Consider the following 24,180-nt stretch of genomic DNA (forward strand, 5'->3'; position numbering starts at 1 on the left):
CTGAATAACTCTTAAAAGGGTTTGAGTCAACAAGAAAATTGATGATTTAATAATATCTTACATGTTGATTTGTGTTGTCGAATGACAATCTATCGTCATGGCTAAAACAATTACACTTAAATTTACTCCTTAAATATGAATAAAATATAACATTCTCTTTAAAATATTTATTTAATATCTGTCACGAAAATATGTGCTTGTTGTGTTGAATCCATTTTTATAAATAATTCTGTTAGTTGATAAACACATGTGACATTCCATACACACAGGCTAGAAAACAAGCTACTTAATGTTCAAATACTATGACTTATATTCGTACAGGATCAATGAAGCACGTTAGTTAATATCATATATATAACACCAGGTATAAATACCAACAAATGGTTATACTTGAATTGACCAGTTAATCAGTATTCCTGGGTTCTTTGTTGGCTTTGTTGACATTGAGGCCATGTATTAATGGAAACACTTATATATTTATCATAGTATGTTTTATAAAATTGATAATATTGTTTGCTGGTCTACATGTTTTATAAAGTTGATATTTACCCAGTGTTGATAATAGATGAACGTTATTAGGGAATTTTTACGTGCGAGGAGAAGGTAAGGACATGAAATTCTTCAAATATTTTCTTTAATGATATGGATGATTTATAAATTTAGTGTAGATTCGAATAGTTGATAAAATTTACAAAGGTAATAGTTGAAGTTATTATAAAGAATTCCTGTGTGCTATTTGAAGGTGAAGGTAATTCTTAAATTATATCCTTTAATAATATGGATACACTAGTGATGTGCAGAGCGGGAGTGGGGGAGGGGGGACACAGGCATCCATTTCAAGGGGAAGTGGTCATCCAATCAAAGAGTTTAAACAAAGCTTCCATACTCTCTCTCTCTGATGACCTTACCCCCCACCCCCTCTCTCTCTCTCATAAATTTATCATAGTTTGTTCTTATTTGTGGAGTTCACCATATTTTATTGACTTGTATTATAAAACTGATAATAAAGTTAAAGGTGAATTGACAAGGTAATAAATATCAAGTTGTTTGTACCTGTTGTGTTTATATTAGACAACTTGTAATGGATAGAAAACACTTATAACTTTATTTTAAGATATTTTATTAAATTGATAACATTATTTACAGAGTGAACAACTCTAGCCCTTACAACCTATATGGAGGCAGACCACCATTAATTTCCCCATTGACTTCAATGTTAATTCTGGCCTCTTTGCCCACCTCCAACTTTTCCCCAAATTTTCGTTGGGCTGAATGCTTTCCACTACAGACAGAGGAACAAATGGTCATGTCTTTGCACTAAAATTTGTATGAGGTTGACCACCAAAATTTTGAGATACACAAACTTGAAGAAGCATACTAAAAACATGTAACTAGTTGCCGTACATATCGCCGTAGCTAACCTGATAACCCCCTTATCCTTCCGCCTCAAAATCATGAATATTTACCAAAACCTGGCAGAAAATGTTAATTCAAACCCTCTTCATCCATTCTAGACCAAAAAATCAACACAAATGGGCATGCAAAAGGGGAGAAAAGAGAGAGAGAGAGAATTGCTATAAATAGACGAACTACAATTCGTGGGTACCGAGATGATGAAATTTAATGGTGGTCTGCCTCCATATACAATACCTGATCGACACATCGGGAACCCCTTACAGTAAATATCAGTCACCTAAAATACAGTGAATGTAAACTTGATCTGAGGAGTTTCCAATAAGTAGAGTCGTTCAGCCATGTCACGTTTTATTCCTTAATTGTACTGGACTCCCAGTCAGGCGTCGTGTAGCGCCCTTCTGTGATCAGGTTGCTGTCGTTTCTTACACTAGGGTTTTTTCTGGTTTCTCTCACTGCTAATGGACCTGTACATACAAACGGATTAGTGAAATAAAATTGAACCATATGTTAGTCTTGAAATGACCTGGTTTGTATAGATTGGATGAGTGGAGGTTAAAGGAGCTAAGTCGCTAACATTTGGGACCTAGAAATTGACACAAATGGGTCGCAACGCATACAATAATGTAATATGAATGTATATAAATTGATTTATTCAATCGTTTCTGTTTTTACTGTAATGTCTAATCAGTTAGGTTTGGCAAAATACGCCAGTATTCTCAATCGAATTTAAATCTTTAGCGTCTGGTTATGCCAGTCTACGCCGATAGTATATATTGGGCATGCTCTCCAGATAAAAATATAGCGTCACCGTTTGAATGACTTGTGGAATATGCCTAGCCTCTTTTTTCTAGTCCCTTATTACAAATAGCGCTAAAACACGATTCATGTACCAATTGTAAAATGTTTATTTTGACTTAAATATTGGATATCAGAAGGCCATTTTTTCCCGGTAAGATCACAACATCAATGTTGATTTAAACCGACAAATAAATCGTGTTTTCAATGTCGAAGATTTTGGATGATATTGAGTTAGAGACTTAGCTACTTTAAACCTCTCTCTCTCTCTCTCTCTCTCTCTCCCTCTCTCCCTCTCTCTCTGCACTTTGGAGTTGGAATTCAAATTAGAGTAGGTTAAATTACCACCGTCCGGGCAAAATTCTCCTGCTCACATTGAACACATAACCATAGTAATGAACATGACCAAAATGTCTGAAGTATTGTTGACCAGAACGTTGTAAATTCCTCGGCTATACATGTATAGGGAAGTCATAAAAGTTAGAATGACATTAAATAATATTATATATATATGTTTATTTTTAGTCTACCACTATATGTAAATATTGTAATGTTTAATAACGATAGAAGTTGGAATGTATATCATGTCCACCATATTGGTTTATCTGCCATAAGGTGGCAGGTGGTTAGGTGCATAGTTCAATCCATGTGCTGGCGGAGAAATGTCTTAGAATTATTCAGTTTGTGGAGGAAAAATGTCTAGTCATTCGGATTGGATAAAAAATCAAGGTCCTATGTACATATTGATGGGCAATTAAATGAACCCTTGACATTTTGAATTTGAAATGAGAGTAGGGTTCTTTTATTTTTAATGGTGCTGGTTTGCCATGAAAAAAAGCGTCTGGTCATTCTGATGGATGGCAAAAAAATAAATAGAGTGGGGTGAATGGTGTGGTTTCAATTCCCCAGTTGTACATGACAAGGACTTAGGGTCACCTGTCCAACCTCATAGGTTTTTTCCGGGTTCTCTAGTTTCCCCCTACTGCTAAAGACCCCTGTACACAAGCGAATTATTGAAATAAAATTGAACCATATGTTAGTCCCGAAATGACCTAGTTTGTGTCGAGTGGACGTTAAACCCCATTTCTCTCTCATTAGCCCAGTCAGAGACTGAATAGTCTCTAGCATCTTTGTCTGACAAAACTTTCCTCATAGCCATAGGCGTACGAGCTGGTGGGGCTGGGGGGGCGGCCGCACCCCCATTTTGGGCACCAAATGCTGGGAAAATTTGCGCACACAATTGTACTTTGTAAAAGTTGTATAAAAAAAATATTGTGTTCTTGAATGTGTCCAATTTAACAGTGAATTTATTATTATTATGTAACATACTAAAAACCTAACTACATTTTTTGGGCACCAACCACCACTGCCCCCCCCCCCCCCAGTCAAAAATTTCCCCGTACGCCTATGCTCATAGCACACTGTCCCAGTAGCGCGGTGGCTGCAGACAACTAGGACGTTAAACCCACTTTAATTTTCTAAGTCTAGATATATTGAGATTTCAAAGTGTTAAAATTTCAATGTATTGTTTAAAATTCAGTAGCTGTGTAAAACAATTTTAACTGAGTGACCTATCGTGAAATGTCTTGACAAATATTAGTATAAATATATTAGTATGGTTTATGATAATTACATATAATGAGAAACGGTAATTATGCCGACTAGAGGATGTATTATAATAGGTTTTTGTATCGGAAGCTAAAGGTCAACGTCTGTCTAACCGATGACACGCTTTATTTTTGAAAATTCAAAGAGTGGTTTGTTTCTGTTAGTTTCTGCTGTTGATGAGTGATGGATGCTGTTTTGTCTAATGTGTATATATAAACTGTTTTATATAGAAGTTTTAGAGTATTTAGGATATTGAATAAAGTTTGATGTAGTTATTTAAAGAATGGTGAGAATCTCTCAGTTCCTGTCTGTTGATGTGTAATGAATGTTGTATTTATCTCTGATAATACATGGATATATAGCAGTTTAAAGATTGGAAGTTTTGGATATATAGAATGGAATGGTTGTTGGATTCTGCCTGTTGATGTCTAATGTTGTAAAGTTGTTTTATTGTATATGGATATATATATATATATATAGCAGTTTAAAGTTTTGGATATAATAGTATTGAATGAAGTAAGTAAATGTATAATTCATTTATAAAAATGAAAAGGGGTTTAACATCAATATGTCCAGCTGCCCCTTTACTGGGCTAATGAAGACCGGCATACACCATACACTGTGCTTAGAGGGAAATTTTGCCTGGGCAGCGGCACTACAGCCTAAACTTATATCATTGAATTCCAACTGTCAATGGATTGCCAATGTATACCCAGGACCTCTGTTTTTTGTCCCATCTGAATGACTAGACAGCTGTCCTTGTCAGGCCCTCCATCCTGCATCACTGACAAGTTGAAGCCACATTGGTTCATTTATGGAATGGGTATAGATATAGAGAGATGTTGCCAAATGTTGCGAAAATTTAATTTCATCTTTGCAACGGATTGAAAATCCCTCATTATCAAATTTGAGTTGGGAGGTTGAGTGGTCTTATGCATTTGCTTTAGATCATAAGGTCTGTCATTGATTCAAGTGACGTGATTTCGATACACAATGAGTAGGGTGGCCTGTTCCAACCTTGTGGGTTTTCTTTTTGTCCTCCAGTTTCCTCCCACTTCAATTGAATTTTTTAAATAAATTTACAATATGTTAGTCCTGAAATGACCTAGTTTGTGTGGAGTGGATGTTAAACCCCATTTCTCTCTCTCTCATTATAAATTATATTGTAACTTTTGAAAATTGTTTTATTTATTTCCTATTCCGTTTGGGTGATTCACATACATGAAGGAGTTAACTGAGTTGGAAACTTAAAGCGGCGTTATAATGGTAGATTAGATAAAGAACTGACAGTTCCTGCTATAATAATCAAAAAATAGATAATGTAACAGGAATATGATGAAAATTTCAGTCAAGATACTTCATGCTGAGCCGAGAAAACCTCATTTTAATAACACTAGCTGTAGCCTTGATTGTCATTGTTACCATTGTTACAATAATAAACAAAGTCTTGATTATCCATTTTTATAGTTAATTATCAACAGCCATTGAACCACAGATCAGATTCATTGCCTAAAGAAAGACCTGCAATAGGCAGATTTAGCTTGTTACATAATGCATGTTTAACAAAAACTGGCAACAATTCGAGGTCATTGAAACCTATTCTATTAGACTCGACATAAAGCTAAAAATATTCTACTGTCTTGATATCCTCAGTTTTATAATTTTACCAGGATAATTTGAAACCAAATGTTGTTTCACTAGAGAAAATATTCAACACAGTTTGTGTCAGTTTGTCTAATACTAGAGATTATAACACAAGATTAAAAATAACCACTGTTGTCGAGACATTTTTTTTCTGTTTGTTTAATATTTTGTGAAAATAATCTTCCCTAAATCCGTTTTAGAACATGTGTCCTAGCTTCCATTAGCTAATTGATTTGAAATCTGAGTCGCGTCTGGTCTAAAGGCAGAAAATATTAACAGGAACAGAGTGACACATGTAGAGGGAAACTATAGCAAGGCATGTGGTGGAGGATTTTAATAGAATACTTGTCAAAACGTGACATTATAAATACAACTACTAGTGATTCCAGTTCAGCTTAATATTGTGGGTCACGGTGGCTAAATGGGTAAGACGCTGGCTCGCTAGCCTGGATGTTGGGTGTTCGATCCCTGCGCATTGGTTGAGAAAATTCATCCAGATTTTCCGGCGTGGTTCCCCCTTGTCAATGATGCAGGACAGAGGGTCTGACAAGGACAGCTGTCTAGTCGTTTGGATGGGACGAAAAACCGAGGTCCTGTGTACACATTGGTGTGCATGTAATAGATCCCTTGACAGTTGGAATTCAATATAAGAGTAGGCCATAGTGCCGTTGTCCGGGCAAAATTTCCCTCATAGCACACTGTATGGCGTATGCCCGTCTTCATTAGCCTAGTTGGAGCAGAAAAGTAGGACGTTAAACCCCATTTCATTTCATTTCATTTTTTTAAAATGTCTTCCAGAGAGAAACATGTATAGCTAGGCATGTGGTGGATATTTTTATAATGTTATCAATATTAATATAGAATTTCACCATCTTGTGTTTTCATTGAGTTAACTATCCTTTTACATGCTTGTGTTACAACGACTCTTTCTAAATTTCATTTGCGGATTTTTGTTCCCACAAAATGAAAAAAAACCCCAATAATTACGCAGAGAAGTATATGTATTTAAACGCCCCTTTCCTCACAGGAACTACCAAAGATATAACAATATTTATTTTGCATGGATGAAAGACTAAAGATTTGACTTCTTTGGTGCCATTTGTTAAGATCATGGTGACATTGAGCAGGGATCAGTGGCCTGCAGGGTCTGTGTACGTACATCTCTGTTTTACAGTATTTTCCTGTTGTATGAAATAAGATAAGATGTTATTGTATCGAAACATGCATTTAGGACAGCGTACAATATGAACATGTACATATATTTATAACAATATGACAAATAATATTTACAAATAAGACAACAGTAATTTTAATCTAGCTTATAATATAGATTTGCTAGCAGGACAACAGTATATGCTGAGACTTTTAGAAAAAGTTTGGGTAATACTCCAAGATCAAGTACGTTACTTCTATGCAAAAAATACATGATTATCACTAACAAACCTTCTTATTTAGCTTTTAGAAAAAAAGACATTTTGGGAAATTTTGCCGAAAATCACTTCTATTTTGAAAATCATTCAAAATTCAATCACTGCATCATACACTCAATTTTCTAGATAAAGCAACCGAAATTGGTGAGAAGTTTTATTTTAAAGTCTTTTGTTATCTATGATTCAGGGTATCGTCAAAAGTCAACAAAAATGCTAAATCTGCCTATTGCAGGTTAGTTTTCTGGCTTCAAATGTTAATCATTATTTAGATATTCATATTTAATTATCTATTTTGGAACTAGTAAAAACGGCCGACTCTTAATCTTACATAATGTATGTTTAAATTTGTCTTAGTAATTTTATACAGGAAGTCTGGTGTTTGTTAATAAAAGATTAAATGTAAACTATCTGTAGTAGAGCAATGTAATATCAGTATTACAAACCATATACAAACTTCACACATAAACCACAAGTGGTATTAGGTGATCTAGAAAGATGTTAATAGTCTATAGAGTTGGATATACAAACTTTACACATACACTACAAGTGGTATGAGATGTTCTAGATATATGTAATAGTCTATAGTGTTGGATATACAAACTTTACACATACACTACAAGTGGCATGAGGTGTTCTAGATATTTGTAATAGTCTATAGAGTTAGATATACAAACTTCACACATAAAACACAAGTGGTATGAGATGTTCTAGAAAGATGTAATAGTCTATAGAGTTAGATATACAAACTTTACACATAAACAACAAGTGGTATGAGATGTTCTAGATATATGTAATAGTCTATAGAGTTAGATAAACAAACTTTACACATACACTACAAGTGGCATAAGGTGTTCTAGATATATGTAATAGTCTATAGTGTTAGATATACAAACATTACACATACACTACAAGTGGCATAAGGTGTTCTAGATATATGTAATAGTCTATAATGTTAGATATACAAACATCAACTACAAGTGGTATGAGATGTTCTAGATATATGTAATAGTCTATAGAGTTAGATATACAAACTTTACACATAAACTACAAGTGGTATGAGATGTTCTAGATATATGTAATAGTCTATAGTGTTAGATATACAAACTTTACATATACACTACAAGTGATATGAGATGTTCTAGATATATGTAATAGTCTAGAGTTAGATATACAAACATCACACATAAACAACAAGTGTTATGAGATGTTCTAGAAAGAAAGTACACAGTCGATTAAGGTTGCCTGGGTCCCTGGCTGTAATTTAACCCTAGTAGGTGGCCTTCCATTAAAATATTTACAATCTGGTAGCGTTTAATTTTTATGATAATTTGTCACCACCCTGTAATTTTTGGCCTGCCATATATTTCATGATAGACTTTAGCTTTATCTCAACCAGATCTAAATGTTAAACAACACATTTACCGGTTACCGTAACAATATAGTGGTGATAAAAGTTGGGATACTCCCAAATTCTAGTAGAAAGTATATTTATATGTTTAGCAATGATTGGCTAGATTACAAAGATTCCTTGTTACCATGGTATTTATTATCATCACTTGGGTTAAACACTTCAGTTTGCTTGTCTTTCTCTACAGTTTTCTCACTGGTTTAGTCGGTGAAGTTAGACAAATTATTACCTGAAAATACTTGAATAGGAGAAATATAACAACAAGATGTTGGCGTCAAGATTTGCATTTTAATGTTAATTTTGGCAGATTTTAGGGAGGAAAATATTTGAATACGTAACATTATGTGTTAGAGTTGCCAGGATTAGACATTGTTGATAAAGATTTGCGTTTCAAGTTTTACTTTTGCGTTTTGCGTTAGTATAAAGGTGTTAAAATTTGAAGTTATGTTGTAGAAATTCTGCGTTTGTGTGTTGATCTTTAGAAGGGTGCCTTTGTCATTGGTATTTGGAGTGAGTTTTAATGAATGGGAACTTTCCAGATGGTTTATAAGTGATATTGGGTGTTCCGAGTAAATCCTGTCATTGATAATTGATAAAGTTGCAGATCTCGATCGTGCGATTGTCGGACATTATCTAAGTTTTCGTGGTTTGATCCACGCTCAATGTACTCAAATTGATTGTTTAACCTTTAACACCAAAAATATTAACGTCAGATAACATCTCTGATCGGATTCAGTCAGATTAAAAAGAGGCCTATCAAAAGATTTTATCAAATACTTACAGATGGTGCTGGCTTGTTTATATCAATCTGACGATCAGTTTTAGTGACATTTTGCCCAGGCAGTGGAGCACGATCTACTCTGATGATCAGTTTTAGAGAATGGATTTGGAATCGTTGTTCTCCAATTGTTGACATTTTTATATCTGACCTGATGAAAACAAGTTTGGAATTTTGAATGACCAAGAACTGAAATAAAATAAAAATGGCGTTTTAAACAATTTCAACAGAACATCATTATTATTATTAATGTGTGGATTAAAATCATTTTATTCTCGATTTCTAACTTTTAATATTTTAACAAACGTATTAAGAAAAATCAATGGAATATTTGACTATATGCGGAAAATATTTCAGCACGGCGAATCGCGATTTATTTGTCATCACACGCTCGAAGGCGTCAAAATTGAATCTGGATTAATTCAAAAGCAGACGCTAGAAGGTGTGACGATTGAATCAGAACTAAACGATAAGCTGACGCTAGGTGTGACAATTGAATCGGAATTAATCGATAAACAGACGCTAGCAGTGGCTATTGAATCGGAATTAAGCGATAAGCAGACGCTAGGTGTGACGATAGATCGTAGTTTAGTTAATATTACTGATATTTCCGTTGATTCTGTTAACGGTAATACGATACCAGTAGAAATGGGAGTTCCTAAAAGTTCTGAGAAAGAAAAAACTATGGAGATGTGGTATATTTGCAGGTTTTTATCTCCGAAACACGAACAGTTAAAAGTGAATGAAGGAGGGATGGAGAAAGAGGAGGAAGCGGAGATAAGTTTGGAGAGAGAGATAGTAGAAGATGAAGAGGAAAACAGTGAAGTGTGTGAGGAGCTCAATAAAAACAGTGAAAACGGTAAGTTGAGTTTATTACTTTTAATTAATTCCAAAAGTCAGGTAGGGCCTAGTTCCCCTTTTATCTTTCGACGTGGTTTCCCTTGTCAGTGGTGTAGGACATAGGGTTTGACAGCTGTCTAGTCGTTCAAATGGTACCAAAAAAATGAGGTCCTGTGGAATTTGATACAAGAGTAGGTCATAGTGTCGTTGCATGGGCAAAATTTCCCTCATAGCACACTGTGTATGGCATATAGCCATCTTCATTATTCCAGTCGGAACAGGAGTTGAAGCCCATTTCATTTCCCCATTATTTTGTCTTTGAAGTGACCTTGGACCTGACATATTTCTCAACGCATCTCTATAAAACCTGATGTCTGGCAGTTTTGTTTTCCATACTATTGGGGACCTCCTACGGGATTCAATGTTTAATTATATCTGTCTGTCCATCCATATTTCTTGTAAGCTTTTAACAGGTCAGTGTTTTGAAACTTTTGTCTCTGAAGAAGGAACTCTATAGAAAGTCATTTTCTGAAGAGTTACTGCCCCTATAACCAGAACCTTTTAAGATTTTTTTTTAAAAACTTGTCAAGATTGTTCAGCCACTCAAATTGTCTCAAAATTCTGATTTGCTCATCAATTCTGTCCATAGTTGTTGCCCCTGACCCAGAAAACTTGAAAGTTGCTCTTCCAGTAGAAACTATGTTTTAATTTAAAGGAAGTCTTTTACAGTTTGCTCCCCAAAATGACCTAGTTTGTATTTGATGGACTTGAAACCAAATTTCTCTCTTGTTCTCGTTTAGGAGCCACGGTGGCACAGTGAGTAAGGCGCTGGCTCGCTAATACAAGGTCCCATGCTAGGACCCACGGTGGCTCAGTAAGTAAGGCGCTTGCTCGCTTAAAGGACGGAGAGCCTGGCAAGGAACAGTATCTAGTTGATTGTATGGGATGAAAAATTAAGGTCCTGTGTACACGTAGACATGCACGTTACAGAACTTTTGACAGGTTAAATTAGAAATAAGAGTAGGCCTCATAGTACACTGTATGGCGTTTGTTCATCTTCATTAGCCCAGGTCCGTCTTCATTATCCCAGTGGGAGCAGAGCAGTAGGATGTTAAACCTCATTTCATTTTATTAGGTGGGGCAGATCAACAGTAGGATTTTAAACACCCATTTCATTTCTCTCTCTCTCTCTCTCTCTCTCTCTCTCTCTCTCATTTACAGTCAGTCATGGTTATTATGTATCTAAATAAATAGCTGAATGGTTAGTGCATGCGCGTTGTATCATAAGGTCTGGCATGGTTTCGATTTCCAGTTGTATTTAAGTAGTAGGGTCACCTGTCCAACCCTGTGGGTTTTCTCTGGATCCTACAGTTTCCTCACACTGCTAAAGACCTCTATGCGCAAGTGAATTATTGAAGTAAAATGGTTGTAGTATTTGTAAATAAACACACCACATATTAATACAATATGGAGTTAATGATATTATGTTTGTAGAGTTATTGATATGTATTATATCATACATGTATAAACAACCACACCCTATCTTTAACATTCTATAAAACATATATTATATAATCCATCTGGTTTATATACATTGTATTCGATTTCCACACGGAGTCACAGTAACTCACTGAGTAAGACACTGGCTCACTAAACAGGAAGTCTTATGTTCTCTCCTCATGTTGGACAAGATAAGTTACTCAGGATCTTCAAGCCTGGGTTTACTCACTGTGTCAGTGGTGCAGGCTGAAGGGCCTGACTAGGAACAGTGTCTAGTCGTTCGGATGGGATGAAAATTAAAGTCTTGTGTACATCCTATTTGGATTTCTCTGGGTATTCCAATTTCCATTCACTGCTAAAGAACCCTACATGCAGTTGAATTAGTGAAATAAAATTGTAACATGTTAGTCCCGAAATGACCTAGAGTGTTGAGTACCCCTTTCTCTCTTTCCTCCACTCAACATGCATGAATGCACTAATAGATGTACATCCAGCCTCTTGTCAAGGAGGAGAAAGTATTTGACTGGTTTGAGATGCTATCTGAAATTGGAGAGTCTTGTAATTGATGGGTTGGTTTTCTCTCAAATAAATACCTGAAAGGATACAGTGTGACCTTCATTGGTATGTAAATACCATAGTTACCATGGATTCAAGAATCTCTGATTTAATCCGATTCGGTGCCAATTAAAGGCTTGGGTAACCTTTAATCTCTTATAGTGATGTCTGAGAATTATGAAAGTTTTACATTTTTAATCCCCAACATTCAAGAAAAAAAGTTATAGATCATACATGATCAGAAGAACAATTATTAAAAAAACATTTTATGTCTAGGAATTTAAAATACATTGATGTTCAGATGAACTAATGGCCTGATTTGTGTTGAATAGAGTTTAATCTCATTTACTACTAAATTCCTCTCATAGTACACTGTAAGGTGAATGTCTATCTTCATCACCACGGGGCAGCCCTGCATTGTTCTATCCCTGCATTGACTGAAATCATTTTCTAGTTTGGTTCCTGCTTGTCAGTGGTTCAGGACAGCGGCCGGGCATGAGACAACGTATATGCATGGTGTATGCCCGTCTTCATTAGCCCAGTCAGAGCAGAACAGTAGGACGTTAAACCTCATTTCATTCTCTCCTGCTACATTTATCCAAGGCATTCATATTCTGAAAATAGAGAAACAGTTGTAGAACATTTATATTTCTGAACTTTTGTTTCACCCAACTGGAATATATTATTTATCTTAAAACATTAAAGATATCTAAATAACAAAACTTAAAAAAAAAACATTTTCTGGTATCTCTTTCCAGTCTTGGATGCCATAAATTCCTGAATTATTCTGTATAAACATATATATATCTTTAGGCCTATGGCGGAGTATCTTAAGGTTTTCATATCAAGAAATATATAGACCTATATGTATGGAGTATGGCGGAGAGTATCTCAAGGTTGTGATATCAAGAAATATAAAAGCCTATATGTAAATGATGAGTCATCAGTTGTATAAAGTTAGAATGAATTCTCTATATTATATTATCTTAGTTTCACGTAACATCTGACATTTTTAAAGGTCAACAGCATGTGTTATATAATTCATCATACCAATTTTTTGACAAATTTCCAAAACGATAATATGCAATAAGATATTTGCGTTTGTAAGAAATAAATCATAAGTTATATATTGATAAATATTTATGAATCGTAACGTAAACATATATTAATATGATGAGGAATAAATGATTAATTTTTGATTAACGCAAATTTATCAATTTTCTCGTAATTACCAAAATGTTTGTTTTAGTATTCATGATATTTAGAATATTTGATTTGCTAAATAATAAATAGTTATAGAGGGAGAGAGAAACAGGGTTTAACATACATTCCACACAAACTATGTTATTTCTAGACTTTTTCCGACGTGGTTTCCCCTTGTCAGTGGTGCAGAACGGAGGGCCTGACAAGGACAGTTGTCTAGTCCTTCGGATGATACGAAAAACCGAGGTCCCGTGTATCTATTGGAATGCACGTAAAAGATCCCTTGGCAGTTGGAATTTGATATAAGAGTAGGCGATAGTGCCGCTGTCCGGGCAAAATTTCCCTCATAGCACACTGTATGGCAAAATTTCCCTCATAGCACACTGTATGGCGTATGCCCGTCTTCATTAGCCCAGTATAGGAGCAGAATAGTAGGACGTTAAACCCCATTTCAATTCATTTCATTTATTTCTGGACTAACTTATTGTTAAAGTTTATTTCAATAATTCACTTGCTTGTGTGTAGCGGTCTTTAGCAGTGGCAAGAAACCTTATATGCCGGTGAAAACCCACAAAGTTGGACAGACCTTCTTGTCACATACAAATTGGGAAAATTGAAATCATGCCACTTTATTAAATGACAGATCTTATGACCGGAAGCTCACCCGGCCCTCCCCCTGAATAGTTATATGATCATACTATTGACCAGAAGCGGAGCATGACGTTATCACTGTCATCTTGAAATGGTGGTATATCATATCAAAAATCGATATGCGTCACTCATTGCACATTTGTCCGAGGAACCAATTATGCCATGTTTCGAATTGCACGTACATGAATTGGTTGAGTCTTTTGAAGATGAGTAGCACTTGGGGAATAATTGCTAAGTCAACAGTGTTTATATACTGGTTGCATAAAATTTCTTGTGATCTATATGGATGATTGATTAAGTTAACCACCCAGTGTAAGAATGTAGAATAAGTAAAGAATTTATTGATTTTTTTAACTCAATAACTGACATATTTATACAGGTATTTATATACATATGTACAGGTCAGGGGTCAGGTTTATTAAAATGTTAGTCTGACATATTGTACAAGTCAGCAGTTTATATACAAGTTGTATTAAACAGTTAGGAATTCTATTATTGTTATATTTAATAAACAAGACATATCATAATAATTCACAGTTTGATGATACTGGTCCTGATAGAGAGGGTCATTACAGGACTGATGTATTGTTCAATTTTATTTCAATAATTCGTGTACACATTGGCGTGCACGTAAAAGATCCCTTGGCAGTTGGAATTCGATATAAGAGTAGGCTGTAGTGCCGCTGTCCGGGCAAAATTTCCCTCATAGCACACTGTATGGCGTATGCCCGTCTTCATTAGCCCAGGTTAGGAGCAGAACAGTAGGACGTTAAACCCCATTTCATTTCATTTTATTTCAATAATTCGCTTGCATGTAGGAATCTTAAGGAATGGGAAGAAACTGGATGAACTGGAGAGGGAGAGAGGGTCATTGCGGGAGTAACGTATGGTTCAATATTTTATTTCAATAATTTGCTGGCGTGTAGGAATTTTAAGGAATGGGAGGAAACTGGAGGACCTGGAGAAAACCCACGAGAATGTGGTTTAAACAAACTGATCTAATGGAATTAAAAACAAACTGAAACTTATATAAATTCATCCCAGTGTAATTTTACATAAATAGATAAATATCATCATCAATATCATCAATTCATCATCGTCATGATCATTGTTGTCTATTTGTTACTCACACACACTATGTTGTAAAATATCATCAGCAGCAGCAGCAGCATCATTATCAGGTACTTCAGACCATTTAACATTAATCATCATTGCTAGCTGACAGTAATTACAAGATTTTAAACCTCATTCTATTTTGAATATATTATGTGTTGTTTAATGGTAGAGAGCGAGACATTAAGTAATATATTGATATTATGCGATAGCGTGAGTGCTATATCTATATATTATAAAATAGAGACACTATCCCGCAGGTGCTTTTCAATGAAATTCGTCACGCTAGTCCAATATTTCATCTAGTATAAATAATGTACGCTTGGCACATTGCCTGCACCATTATTTGAAATAACAGTAAGCCAACATCAAAGGATGACGTCACATCTGTATTTTATATTATGTTATAGAATGATCTAGAGAAATGATGTGGTGTAGTTAGAGGACTGATTCTAGATCTGACAGATATCAGGATAAACCTACTGTAGAATACTAGATCTGACAGATATCAGGATAAACCTACTATAAAATACTAGATCTATATTTCTACTATGATTATATAAGATACTTGACTTGACAGATTATACCTAGATTAATATAATACTGTATTAACCTCTATTTCTACATAGAACAAAAAATATTCATATTCGTTATTTTTAGGCAAGGATTATATTTGTGTATAAGCTTGATAACGACTTGTGAAATAAACCATAGTAATTGTTATTCCATAAAAGTCTGTTTTTGATTATGTTCCAATTACTAAATGGCATTCAAAGAATAGAATAGATTATATAAGGGCGCCTGAGTTTTCTAGGAGTCCTCTGGTTTTCACTCACTCTCTCTCTCTCTCTCTCACTCTCTCTCTCTCTCTCTCTCTCTCTATATATATATATATAAGATAAATATCTGTTTATTATTACTGAGTCATTATGCACTGTCTTACTATATGCTAATTTCGAAATGTTAATGTGACGCGATAAACACCACTTCAACAAAATTATTTATTGTATAAATTTTTTTTTAAAAAAAATCACCTTATGGATCCAATTTGTTATTGAGTGTGTTTTTAACACCCTAGGTCACATAGAGTATTTATATATAACCTGTTCAATCACGTTCTCATCTAATATTAACTGATTTACTGATTTACCTGGGGTTTATCAGTTTATAAACAGAAACAACCTAAAGCTAGTCACCTTGTTATATCACCTGTACTGTTGATTACAGATAGTCTGTTTTACCTATAAATAGAGGCAGGTGTCATGTATGATGCAGGGTATACTTGCTGTTTCTAGAACAACTGATACCATTTTAATGAATAGTGATATAAGTAGTGGTAGATGTCAGGCACTTGGTAGGGTATGCTTATTCTTTCTAGATCACCTTATACCATTTCTCTAATTAAATAGATATAAGTTAGATCACCTATACTATTAATTACAGGTATATATTCTGTTTTCTCAGTTATTTTAGCTATAAATAGGGTCAGGTGTTGTACATGAGGCAGGGTATGCTTACTCTTTTAGAACATCTGATACCACTAGTGAAAGATGTCATGATATTGGCAGGATATGCTTATTCTTCCTAGAACATCCGATATCACTTCTTCACTTGATATAAGTGATGATATATGTCCGCTTTGTCAGTTGCATTGTTATACTAGAAGTGTAAATCTAAAATGGGGAAAAAATTACTTTAAAAAAAATTGCCAGGGTTAGCAGGACCAAATCTTTCGAGAAACCCTGGACTAAGTTGTAATTTAAAAATCTTATCAAAGGGGTCAAGTCTTCATTTTATAATAAATAAGGTGAACAGTGTTTAACCATGTTAACACTACTTCCAATAAATAGTGACATCTTCAACTAGGTGGGGTGATATATAGTAGCTTGGTCTTAATTCTCATCACTAATCTCAGGTAATCACTGGATTAACAGACTTAACTTGTGACAACAACAGATTGTTTTAGGAATGTGTTACACCAGAGAGAATATAAAAACTTCAGCCTGTGTTGCAGTGAAATAAACAACAAATTAAATACAACAGCCTGTTTTCAGCTGATCAGTTAGGAATTTATTACACCACTTGGTTTTAGTTAAATTAGCATAATCCACTTACTATAGTCCAGGTGACAATTACAATCAACTGGGGCTGATTCTAGGATCATTGAGGAATTTGTCACAGCTGATAGATTGAAAAAGACAACTTGTGTTTTAGACAGATTAGGCCAAACAATGTTATTTTATGGTCTTCAGAGTTGTGATGAATAAATAAGTCACTTTGAATCACATGAAAGATGGTTTATTTAAAATTGACAAATATTGAACTAAAAGCTATTGAACAGTTCATCCAAGTATTTTTGGTTTTTATTTTTTCATGAGGAATAAGAAGGAAAAGTTTTACAGGTTTTTCCGAAGAAACTAAAATCAAATTGGTGTTGCCTTAGAGGACTTGTTCAATGTTCTGATGGATTAAACTTAATAGAGGTGCTCTTGAAGAACAAACAATTGACTTGGTGTGGCCTTTAGTGGTTTGCACTTGCTTTGTGTTTTCGATGGATTAGACTTGTTCTGTCACGTTAATTAGTTATAACTATGATATCACCTTGCTGAATGCTGACATTAATCTCCACAACAACAAACTGAAATTATTTAGTTGACCTCGTCCACACCAGGTCAGTCTGATAGATTTTAATAATGGTTTAGTTCTATTACCTGGATTTCTTTCTGTGGAATATTAGATATTGGGTCATGAGAAGGGAATTATTGCCAATACAGGTGAGAAAATACCTGGATTTATCCCAATTAAAAGTTCTAGAGATTAAACCAAACCATTCTGGATAAAATTTGTAACAATGTGAATTAATTTTGATTAACTTTCTCACTCATGGTTGACCTGACTGCCTTTTAATTAGGGATTGTATGAACCGTGAATGCCAAGAATTCTAAAGATTAAAAGGGGAAATGAACCCAAGCAAGTCAGAATAGTTTGTCCACCTTTGATCCTACCAATTATTGATATAAAAATCTGATAGTCTAAAGGAGATAAATTGCTAATATTTGGGATCTAGAAATTGACACAAATGGGTCACAACTCCTATAATAATGAAATATGAATGTATATGAACTGATTTAAAAAATCGTTTCCGTTTTTACTCTAATTTCTAATCAGTTATTTTCGGCGAAATACGCCAGAAATCTCAATCGAATGGCAATCTGTAGTGTCTGGTTATTCCATGCTCTCCAGATAAGAATATCTCGACACCGTTTAACATGACTTGTGGAATCTGATAGTTTAAGCTTCGATATATTTTTGAATAATACCCTTAGTTTTTTATCTATCTATTCTGTGACGTTACTGAATTTGTCTGACCTATCACCCTTGGTGGATGTGGACGTAAAACTCCAGGAACCTACAAACGAACTATACTGTAAACAAACATTATTTTGATAGCCTGCTACTAAATTACGAATTAGTTTTCAAACGTATTTGAGAAAAGTTGTGGATTGCAAGAAACGTTTTTAATAAATTGACTGTTAAAGATGCCTTCTAGAGAATATCCTAGTGTTCATTTTGTGAAAATCGTGCCATTTCATCAAAAATGATGTAAATTCAAGACTAATAAAGGATCCCTGAACTAAAAAAAAGGGCGCAAACTAAGAACATTTAACTTCTTTAGTGGACCCTTTGTAGACCACCAATTATTTTATTTCATTGAAAATTTATGTATATGTTTTTATCTATAATTTTAACGCCTTTTGTATAATAAATGAATAAATGGCATTTTTTCACACCGATGGCATGGCGTTGTATATTTTAATAGATTTTTTAGATGAGGAATATAAAGCCCTGTTTCCTTCTGTAAAACATTTACATTTTTTATAAGAATAACATGTGATTAATTTGATTTTCATTGTAAACCCATATATGTCAAAACTTGTTAGTTGTTAACCCTTTCACTGCGTATACCCGGTAGTACCGGGTATTATAAAATGTCGGTAAAATGCCCGTACCCGGTATTACCGTGTACTCAGTAAAGCCCTCGCTAAAATTAGTACCGTAACTGCAAGTGCCATCTATTGTATTTTCTATACACTAGAACATATTTCACGTGTTTCAAAGCGGCAAACCGTAAAATGGCGGCGTGCATAGTGACAACGTAGACGATGCACTCTCGACGAAGTCGTGAATGACGTCTTGCTGACCAACACGTGGACAATTTCGAGGCGGGTGATACACATAATTCGTTTCCAGTTACTTGATAATGATAGTAGTCAGGACAGTGATTGGTATTATGAAGTGTGTGATTTGTTGCGCGACGTTCCGCCCATGGCTAGCTATGTCTCCCGTGCATGATGAACAAGCCCAATGTGAACACGATAGCCCTGTGTCTGCAGTAGATTCTGACAATAATTCTGATGTTGATAATAATGCTGGCCTGCTGGATCGTAAAAGACGTAGGTAATTCCTGATTCCCGAACGTGTAGATCTATTGACTGACTATATTGATAATGATATGGGACTTGGGGATGAAAGTGAAAGTAAAAACAAAGTATTGCAATCCGCACGTGGTCATGGCAGCGGGAGACGTGATGCGCGTGTTCGCGACGGCATTGCTCATGGTTGCTATTGATATTTTTGTTCATTTTATATATCTTTATCAAAATCCAGTGAAAAAAACAATATCTTTTAAGTATTTCATGGAGAAAAATTCGTTTTCGTGTTAGCTTTAGTGAGAAATGAGAAATCCAAAATGGCCGCCATGACGTCACGTGACTACATTATTATGCAAATTTCCAAAATTCTATTTTTTCCTCTTAGCCCAACCTCATGCCCATCCCAACAGACAAAAAGATTTTTCATAAAAGCTTCCATAAGTACTGCTTGGCATTCAGTCCCAACCTCCCTTTTTTCCTCAAAAAAAGGGTCTAGCACAGGCAGTGGATTTACGTCTAGCATTGAAAGGGTTAATGTTATTTTAGAAATCTGATATATAAGTTGATGTATATTTAAACCTTAATTTTATTTTTACAGACAATATGGAAGCCATTACAGAAAATGGATTGGCTGAACAACTTGCTTTGGTAAGTTCACATTTATTACATTCTTCTTATCCCTCAGGATTTATCAGAGTGGTCTCCCCTTGTCAATGGTACTGACAGCCTGGCAAGGACCAGCGTTTCGTTTGAATGTGACGAAAAACAGAAATTCTACATTCATTACCCAACATATTTACCATGTTATTCACAATCGTGAGACAGAATCCTATTGAATATCAGCAATGTCAGATAATAACTTCTGCCCTTTTTTAGTTTTTAGAAACTTGTGAACTTTTAAACATCGTAAATCAACTGATCTACTTTAGACTCAATGGTTTTTATTCCAGTTTTTGCTTTAAATTACAATTCCAACATTTCCTGATAGTTATTTATGGGTTATTGGCATTGGTTGTGTCATAGTTTTGGAGGTGGGAGGGGGAGGGTGTTTATAGTTCTTTGCCTGGCAAGCTATCTTTGAAATTATGACAAATCAACAAATTAAATGAAAACTATAATAAGAGACCATCGACATCCAATCAAAAGTTTTCTTATAATAATACAATGTTTTTAGACGATAATTGACATCTGTTCTGATAATAATATCATGTTTTTAAAGGAAATGGACATAGGTTCTGAAAGTAATGTCAGGAAATGGACATATGTTCTGATGATAATGTCCTCACATTGCTAATAAATCATAGAAATAAAAGCTACCATGAATTTGACTCCAAATGGCTGAAGTATTGAGTTTACAAGACATTGAACCCTACTTCATTTCATTTCATAGTAATCGAAACATGACCTTTGGATAGGATGATAAATGTTAATATCTGTTCACCAGTTTTCAAAATTTTTTAGAGGATGTAGATATATGTTCTGATAATGATATCATGTGTTTAGAGGAAATGGTTTGTGGTGAAACTCTGTAACAATAAACGACAATAGATTTAGCTAGAGTGTATCATGTTAAATTGACGTCATGTAGAACATCTTTACAACTTTTTAACCTGCTGTGATAAAACACACCCAGTATTTTATAGCATCGGTGCCAAGTTGCTTTGTGTTTACCAGATATTAAGCCAAACCAAAGTCATTTTTAGTTCTTTAATAATTATTTTCTGAGCGGTCTCTCACATATGAAGTCGTTTGACTGGCGAGAAAGGATTCCTTTTGACCAACTTAAAGAAGAACTACGGTGATAAATAGAAGGTACATGTAAGGACTTTCAAAAGGAGAAGAACAGAGGTGGGGATAGAGCGTTATTTTTATTAAAATTCATATTACTTGTTAATAGGAACGGACAGAGGTATTTTGATTGCTCGATTAGAGACCAGAGCCATGGTGTTTAGCAAGTAGGGCACTGGCTCGCTAGCCTGGAGGTCGCATTTTTGATCCCTGCATTGGGCCTAGAAAGTTCAGGACGGGAGGGCCTGACAAGGACAGTTGTCTAGTCATTCGGATGGGACAGAAAACTGAGAATCCGTGTATACATTGGCATGCACGTAAAAGATCCCTTGGCAACTGGAATTCGATATTTCCATTATAGCACACTATAGGGCGTATGCCCGTTTACATTAGCCCAGTCGGAGAGCAAAACAGTAGGATGTTAAACCCCATTTCATTTCGTATAGAGACCGTTCCAAAAGAAGAAGAAGCGAGTATTTTTTGTTCTTAAGTTATTTTTATATCCCCCAAGAAAGAATTAGAAAGTTTGAATACCAGTTTCCGAAAATCAAAAGTTCAAATTGGTTTGGTCAATAAGTTTTGTTCAATCAGGGATATTAATACAATTTAGAGATGATGGAAAATATTTCAGAATTGGAGGAGATTGTTGACCTCTTTCTTAAAGATACAATATGATTAGAAAAAGAGCTGGCAGTTCTCACTATAATAGTTAAAAACTAGATAATGTAAAGGAAATTTGCTGAAAATTTCAGTCAAATTGATCCAGCCTGAACAGAGAATTTAGCAATTGAATTTTGGGCCTAGCCATGATGGTAAGATATAATACATAGTCTCGATTATCCATTTCATGATTTTATCATGAATGAGCATAGAGCAGCAGATTGGATCCTAATCCAGTAAATATCGCAGGCTAGCGATGCCATCGAGAGTTGATTATGGTCTGGATAAGTTAATTAATGTCTAATTAATAATTTAGATAACCTTTCAGGCATGAAGAAAGACCTGTAATAGACAGATTTAGCTCTTGAATAATGTATGTTTAACTTTTGTAATTTGCGTCAATAAAATGAAATTCTGAAGCTGCCAGTAATTTATTTAGTATAAAAGATTAATTTTTTAGCCACCATGGAAATAGTTTCTTACCTTCAGATATATTTAGAATAGAAACATGTGGCTTATATCTCAGTTACCTGAAGCCATCTTGACTTCCGCTAATAGAGATAAGGAATAACGTCTGGATCAAGTAGTACTGGTCAAACTGTCGATAGATATATCACAATAAAAAAATTGTATGTGAAAAAAGTATTCTGTATAACAGAAGGTATCAAGGTGTTCTGAAACAACAGATATAGATTAAGTTAGAAAGACTTGAGATATTAGTGTTCCACCATCTTTAAAATATAGATAACAACTATAACGTCTACATCAAGTAGTACTGGTCAGACATTAAACAAAACTTGTGTGTGTTAAGATTTATAAATCTTTAAAATATAGATAACCACTGTAACGTCTACATCAAGTAGTACTGGTCAGACATTAAACAAAACTTGTGTGTGTTAAGATTTATAAATCTTTAAAATATAGATAACATCTGTAACGTCTACATCAAGTAGTACTGGTCAGACATTAAACAAAACTTGTGTGTGTTAAGATTTATAAATCTTTAAAATATAGATAACAACTGTAACGTCTACATCAAGTAGTACTGGTCAGACATTAAACAAAACTTGTGTGTGTTAAGATTTATAAATCTTTAAAATATAGATAACAACTGTAACGTCTACATCAAGTAGTACTGGTCAGACATTAAACAAAACTTGTGTGTGTAAAAATTCATAAATCTGGGAAAAGGTTTTGTGAACCAGAATGTGAGATGTTCCGTAACAACAGACATTGATTAAAATAGAAAGAGAGATTTTTGATATTGGAGTGCCACCATCTTAAAAATATAGATCAGATATACGAATGTTGATATATTATAATAAAAAGCTTGTGTATACGAATTTAGAAATCCAGAAAGTTTCTGGTGTTCCTGAATATAGATTAAATTACAAAATTTGTATGGCAGAATTTGGAATCTAGAATAACTCTTTGTCAAAAAAAGATAATTGTTGAGTTGTTGATTTGAGATATTTTTGTGAATTGGATAATATGTTTAAAGTCTAGATATAGATTACCATCGATGCTGCCAGGAGTTATTGAGGTAGGCCTAAATACATATTGTACATAAAAATGCTACAGATGCTGCCAACAGCATGATGTATATCACTACTCAGCTGATGTTTTGAGAAATGGTATCGGGTGTTCCAGAAATGGTTAGAATGTCCTGCAAAACACTAGTTAAACCCAGCTTGGAATATTTTACTGTGGAAATGAAATTAAATGGGGTTTTACGTTCAATTGTTTTACTCCGACTGGGCTAATGAATACAGTGTGCTATGAGGAAAATTTTGCCCGAACAGCGATGCTACAGCCTACTCTTACATCGAATTCCAACTGTCAAGGGATCTTTTACATGCAAGACAGTGTGTACACAGGACCTTGGGTTTATCATCCCATTGGAACAACTATACATTGTCCCTTGCCAGGGCCTATATCCTGCACCACTGACACGGTGGGACCACCCCAGAAAATCCCAAAGATGCAGAAATCAACACTGTAACCCAGGTATCATTTAATCTTGTGTATTTAGCACAATTTCTTTCACATTCGTTTAATATCAAATCACCCCAAATCATCTAATTTGTACTGGTATCCAGATTAAATCTGACTGATTAATTTTGACAATGAGTGTCCAATTTACAAGTATTTAATTTCCTGACCACTGTTTAAAAATTAATCATTATGGGTTGTTTATTTTTTAACGGTGATTGAGAAATTAAACTCTCGTGAATTGGACACTCATTATTAAAATTAAACAGAGCTTTAACTGGACACAGGTACAAATTAAACAAAGATTTAATATTAAACAAATGTGAAAGAAATAGTGCTCGCTAGCCTGGAGGTCGGTGTTCGAAC

General features: G+C 34.7%; 1 protein-coding gene across 11 annotated transcripts in view; it reads left to right on the forward strand.

The window, feature by feature from the left end:
• LOC126822726 (rho guanine nucleotide exchange factor 33) overlaps positions 1–24,180 on the forward strand; it is a 59,032-nt gene that overhangs the window by 5,599 nt on the left and 29,253 nt on the right. For 3 of the 11 annotated variants that reach the window (XM_056101263.1, XM_056101262.1, XM_056101264.1), the window contains exons 2-3: positions 9,787–9,938; positions 19,973–20,022. In XM_056101263.1, the coding sequence (XP_055957238.1) occupies positions 9,833–9,938; positions 19,973–20,022 (156 nt within the window). In that variant the 5' untranslated portion in view covers positions 9,787–9,832. Of the gene's footprint in view, positions 1–415; positions 604–9,193; positions 9,939–19,972; positions 20,023–21,006; positions 21,223–24,180 lie in introns of those variants that run through there. The other 8 variants (XM_056101258.1, XM_056101259.1, XM_056101256.1 and 5 more) reach the window with 6 other exon arrangements.

This window comes from Patella vulgata, chromosome 5 (assembly GCF_932274485.2).
Source record: "Patella vulgata chromosome 5, xgPatVulg1.2, whole genome shotgun sequence".
NCBI classification, from domain to species: Eukaryota; Metazoa; Mollusca; class Gastropoda; family Patellidae; genus Patella; species Patella vulgata.